The sequence below is a fragment of the Lepidothrix coronata genome, unplaced genomic scaffold, assembly GCF_001604755.1.
Source record: "Lepidothrix coronata isolate B3197 unplaced genomic scaffold, Lepidothrix_coronata-1.0 Scaffold29, whole genome shotgun sequence".
Classification (NCBI taxonomy): Eukaryota; Metazoa; Chordata; class Aves; order Passeriformes; family Pipridae; genus Lepidothrix; species Lepidothrix coronata.
Window position 1 is genome coordinate 1,423,032 of NW_016690209.1, and position 6,000 is coordinate 1,429,031.

Below are 6,000 nucleotides of genomic sequence, written 5' to 3' on the forward strand. Positions count from 1 at the left end.
TTGAGATAATAAATGAACAGGTCTTGGGTCTCTCAAAGCAATCATGAAAAAAACTAAACAGTGGAAAACTCTGCAATTTTAGGAGTCACATCTAAAGTTCCTCCATAGATTTCCATGCAGTGAAGGGCCTGCCCGTCCTGCAAACCTGCCGCTCCTCCAGAGCTGCTCTTGTGCGGTACAGCTTCTTTGCTTTTCAGTAACTGGATTTTCTACCGTCATATCCCGGAGGACTGGGGAGAGCAACCAAAAAAAAAAAAACCTGCTATCGATGTGTCCCGAGACGTGGTGTGTTTCAAGTCTGCGGCGTGGTGGGAAGCGTGTCCATCCTTCCCGAGGACTGTATTCCTCAGCATCCGGTGCCCGGACAGCACACCACGCCTCCCCCTCGTAGCTTTTTTGACTAGAAAAGCACGAACGTCGTTAAAGTGAAACGAGAGTGTGAGAACTTCTAGAAATGGATTGGGACACTCCTTTGGTCGGGAAAGAAGTCCCGAAGGAAACGCGGGGTTAGCGGGGGGTGGGCGAGCGCTGCTGCAGGCCCCACACCCGGGTCCCGCAGTCTCCCCAGAGTCCGGGGCGAGGGGTGTGGGAGCGGCGGGACCCGCTGTCCCCACCCGGGACGGCCCGGGACGGGTCCCGCGTGGCCGCCGGCAGCCGTGGGCAGGCGGTGATTCGGGGCAGCCCGCTGATATTAAACTTTAACCCTTTTGTCAGCGAGCCAGAATGGGAAAGAAAGGCTTGTGCAGTTCGGTGTTAACCTCTACTCCTCCGGGGAAGACTAACTTCGGAGCCCCGGGGCGGGGGAGCGCGGTCCGTGCGCGGCGGAGCCCGGCAGAGGCTGTGGCTGAGCAGTGTCGGACACGGCAAGGGCAGAAATATTGGCTAGGGGCGAAAAATAGCAGCAGCATCCTGGCTGCCCCCTCTTTTCTGAAACAGCGCCAGTGTTTCAGTGCTTTGTCCTGGGTCAGAACTCCAAAAGTCTGAAATTATTCTTTTTCTGGACACAGTTGGGAGTCAGACTCCGGCACTCAGCCCCTCCACGGGAGACCGTGTCTGGTAAACACCTTATTGGTCTGTTCTGTTTGAACACACAACTTCGAGATATACCTATCTATAGCTTATTTGGGGTGATCCGTTATTTTATCTATGCACCTGGATGCAGGTGGGGTTTTTTTTCCTAGCCTAAAATGAATTGTGAAAGTCCAAATCTAGGATATTCATTTTCCCAGCCCGTAGGATCGGTCTCGACACAGAGGCTTAAGGGTACCAATGCCCGTGTGGGAGACCAGCCCTCCGCAGACCAGGGCGAAAAATGCGTGTTGAGATGCGAATTTCTTTCAGAGCCCTTCCAATCTGTGGTTCACTTTTTTACTTTTGTTTGTTTGTTTTTCTTTCCCTCCAGAAAGTATTAGAAATTGCTGCAAAGCATTAGAAAGTTGTAGCCACCCGGTCCACGCACTGCTGATTTCGTTTCTGGTTATCTGCAAAACGAGCTTTAAGCCAATTTCGTGCTTCAGGCTAAAGAGAGGGATTCGTATTTCCCTCCTAGATGCGTGGCATTCTTGGAATCTCTTTGTCAGCTTGCCGTAGGATGCTGCTGTAATTTGTCTGGAAACTCTCTCCAAAATTTTATCCAGTGGTTAAGAACGACGTAAGATTTCTGAGCCATCGGGATATTCTGGCTGGAAAGAGAAAGAGATATCATCTTTCACTGATAAGTCAGTATTAAACTGTTCAGAACCTTGTTCCCATTTAACCCAGAGAACCACCGTAGGTAGCAAAATACTCATTTCCTGCTAATTTCTTTCCTTCACTGCTCTGAGAAATAAAATACATCTTCAGGAGAAGCGGTACTTTCTTCGCGGGTCTTAGGAAAGTTCTTACACGATTCCCTGAACTTTGGCACGTTTGGATCTTCTATGCCACTTCAACACACACACACACACACGCACACACCCCGCTCCTCCTTAACATGTAAAGGCTATTGCAAAATGACAGGAGGTTGGTTGAACTCTGTGCCCGGAGGTGAGCTCTGCCACCCTCCCTGCGAGCCTCCTCTTGGCGTTAAGCCTGGAAAGCAGAGCTCGCCCGTCCCCGGCAGCGTGGCTCCCTGTGCGGGGGCTGCGGGGCCGCTGCTGCGGGCGCTGCCGGCGGGGCCGCGGCCGCCGCTCCGCGGCCGCCCCGAAGAGGCTCCCCGCACCCTCCCCGCTCCGACGGAGCGAGCTGGCGCGTAGATGTTTATCCTGAGATGGAAAATGGGTTGTTGAAAAACAAGCCATGTGCAAATAGTTTAATTTTCCGTTTTGATGCTTATCTTTGTCTCCCGAATTTCATCGGAGAGGCTTTAATTGGCGTGTGGGTAATAGTTCCTAAATAATCCCTTATTAGATGACTTCAGACGAGTTGTGAACCAATAACGTCTTAGTCCTAAAAGTGAAAGTAGAATTTGAAGGCTCAGGTCAGTTTTTGTCAAAGGGCTCATTTGAGCATCTTTTAGTTTGCTGAAAAAGCTAATTAAAGAACGTTTGAAGGTTAAAGTCATTATTCCATGCTGTTGTCGTGCTACAAGTGAGCCGAGTTTTGTGAAAACACAAAGGGCAGAAGTCACAGAGGTGGATTACTGTCAGTCCAGGCTACAGAGGCACAGAGAACTGTGGCATTAATTCCTATAGAAAGGTAGACAAACACAGTCACTGACTAACAACTTTCCCGCAGAGCCCCATTGTCTAAGCACTTTCTTCTGCTTTGGGGCTCTCTTCGAGTTGCTACAGTAGTAACCAGATCCCAAACTAAGGTAACTGGGCGACTTTCGGGCGCAGAATTCTTGACCTGTGAAACAATTTCCACGACAAAAAAAAAATCGTTGGGGGTCTTGACTGGTCCCTCTAACATTTATTTCCCCCTTCAGCGGTGCTAATTTATTCATTACTTGACAGAAAGTTAGTAACGCACCAGAACTCTGCTGGAGCCCGCAGCACCCTCGGCACTCGCCGGCTCCCGGTTGCCGCTGCCCGCTGCGCTCCGCAGCCCCCGGTCCCGGCGGGGCAACACCCGGAGCCCCGTTTGTGGGGGCGGCTCTGGAGGCTCTGAGGAACTTTACGGGCGGCGGCGGCGGCGCGCAACAGCCGCGCAAAACCCGCGCAACAGCCGCGCTGCGCGGGAGCTGCGCGCCGCGGAGGGTGTTGGAGTGCAGGGAAACGCCGCGCGCCGGAAAATCCCGTGGGCTAATCCCGACGGCCGTTAGCACCAGTTTGCGCCTTTGTGTGCGCGTGTGCGTGGACAGCAGATTGCAAAGCAAGGCACACAAAGATAGGCGCGCACAGGCACAGCCGGGGCTGCTCAGCCTCGCCTCCCCATCGCCCGCTGCCTTCGCGCTGAGCCCCTTTGCCCCGCTGGCTCGTAAAGTCTGGATTTTTAGGTCTGGCCACGACTACAGATCTCCCCAAATTCAAAGAAACAGATGTTTGGGCTGATTATGGATGGGGGGAGGGGAGGAAGGATCCCTGCAGCTGCAACTCAAAAAAATATATTGATAAAATATTTCAGTGGTAATAAATACGCAGAGATCAGCTCGACCTTGCAAGGTCTTTATTTTAATTTTTTTTCCCCCATATACAAAAATCTTTATCAAACCTCTATTCTATGCCTTCAATAAACAGAACCCATTACCTCACGGCAGCTTTTGTTGGCCTGTATACAAGCGAGAACAAAATGGTTATTCAGGAGAACGCTTTCGATTTTTATTGTGTGTAGTATGCACAAAGAGCAGTGTTATTGTATTAAAAAGAACCATCTGTAGCAGAAACAATGGCATCAAATTATCTTTGAATACCCACTGCAAAAATATAAAGCTTTTTTATTATTCTTCTGCTGTACGGTGGGGGACAGAGAAGTGACTTTTTTGTTGTTGTGGGTGCATTCTTATAACACACACACGAAATCAGCCATTTGGATTTTTTAAGCCATAAACGATTTTTTCCCCTCTTGTTCCAGGGACTGCAGTTAAAAGCTAGGGCTAGGACTTGGAGGATGTGTAGGCAAACGGAAGGAGAGCCGAGGGAAGAAAAACCGAAATGGATTCATTCTCTGTCCTGGATGGAGGAGGAGAGGAGAAAAGAAGGGGACGTGAGAGCTTCCTTCAACTGCCTCTGTCCGGTGAAAAGTGCTCAGACCCCCGGGGCTGCGCCGGGCTCCGGAGTCCGCGCGGACTTTCACGTTGAGCTGCCAATCAAACCGCTCACAGCCACCACCCTGCTCTGGCACCGACATGTAAGTAGCTGCAGCACAACTTTGACATTCACAGTTTTTCCCCCCTCCTCCCCCGTGACCTTTAAAATGATCTGGAAGTGTAGCTTCCCACCTACGACTCGCCGGCCCGAGCTCCGCCGCCTTAACCTCGGGGAACTCGCGCGCGGGTTTGGGGTCGGCTGAAATTGCGCGGCCGCGCAGCGCCGAGCGCACGGCTGGGCGGAGGCGCTCCCGGTCCGCAGGCTGCCTCTGCCCTGCCTTCCCCTCTCCCCGGGAGCACACGGCCCGCGGAGAGCGCTGGAGCGGAGCCGGGACGCTCCCCCGCCGCGCCCCGGGGGTGTTTCAGACGGGGCCGCTATTTCGGCGCTCCCCGCGGAGCGGCGCGCAGCTCCCGGCTGCGCAGCGCGCATCGCTCTGGGCGGCGGGCACGGAGCCACCGCGGCGCTCCCAGCGCTGCGCCGCGGGTTCCCCTCGCCGGGAGGTGGGTCCGCAGGGCCGGGGCCGTGCGCGGGGCGCGGAGCGGCCGCCGCGGGGGTTCCCGGGCGCGCAGCGCTGGCGGAGGGCCCGCGGCCGCCTCTCTCTGCCGCCCCCTGTGGGCGGCGCGGCGCGTTCCCGGCCCGATCCCTCCGGCGGCGCGCGGCGTTCCCGGCCCCATCCCGGGGAAAGGGGGGATCAGCCCGGCGGGGCTCCTCGGGCCTCGCACGCCCGAGAAGGGGGTACAGCGGGGGGGAAAGGCGGCGCATGGCCGGGCAGCGCTCCGGTGATAATAAATCATCCATACGTTTGATTGCCTTCGGATGCACTTGGGGCTGGGAAAGGACAGATTTTGACACCTGGGCTCATTATAATACTGTTTAAAGAGAAGCTCTTTTTAGATACAGTTAGCAAAGTTGAGGTTGGACTTCCCCCCTCTTCCTCCCCCCCTCCCCAGCCTCGGCCCTTTTTTTTTCTTTTTTTTTTTTTTTTTTTTTTTTGGTAAGAATTTGGTAGATAAAGGTTAATCTTGGGCTGAATGATAGAGCTGTGATTGACAAGAGAAAAGGTGTTGAGGGCAGGTCGAGCTGTCTTATTTACAGCCCACTGCTTGCTATAGAGCCTTTGTTAGGACTGGAAAGCTAATTTAGTGCTGATCAAAAGCACCACAGAGTTAAAGGACTGGTAATGACTGCTAATTTCATTTCAGCCTCATACATCCCCAACTGCTGTAATTAAAGACGTGCTATTTAAATACAGGTGAAGGGGTTTTGTAGTAGGGGGAAAGTGGGTAGCCGGTTACAATTTTATTTAGTGTTAATATGGTAAAAGTCCAACATTTGATTTATGATTTTAGCGATTTGCTTTTTTATGCTCTTCTGCCCCTGCGGAGCGGAGCTGGGCGGTAGGGCCGGCCGTGCAGGGGCAGGGTGAGGACAGCGTGCTGCAAGCGAGGGATGCGAGCTCCCTGCTAGCGTGGGGTTATCTTATTTTTAATTATTCCCATCAAACGGCAGTCAGGAAACATCGGGAGCGCTAGGGAGAGGGGAGATGGAGGGGCACGTGTCAGCTTTTAAGTGCCTCTGCGGAAGCTCGGGTCCTTATATTATTATTATTTTTAATTAAATTATTTTAGCACTCCACGGCTGGTTCGCTGGCTCTGAGACGATGTAATTTCGCAACCCGATGTAACAGTTTCTTTCTGGGGAAACATCAAAGGATTGAAAGCTCTACATTTCCGTAGTTGGTTAAAATTGAAAAAAAAAAAAAAAAAAAAAA

General features: G+C 52.7%; 1 protein-coding gene across 2 annotated transcripts in view; it reads left to right on the top strand.

Annotated features, from left to right (window-relative positions):
- LOC108495262 overlaps positions 1–6,000 on the top strand; it is a 268,389-nt gene that overhangs the window by 224,873 nt on the left and 37,516 nt on the right. For both annotated transcript variants that reach the window (XM_017810778.1, XM_017810779.1), the window contains exon 4: positions 3,994–4,269. In XM_017810778.1, the coding sequence (XP_017666267.1) occupies positions 3,994–4,269 (276 nt within the window). The remainder of the gene's footprint in view (positions 1–3,993; positions 4,270–6,000) is intronic.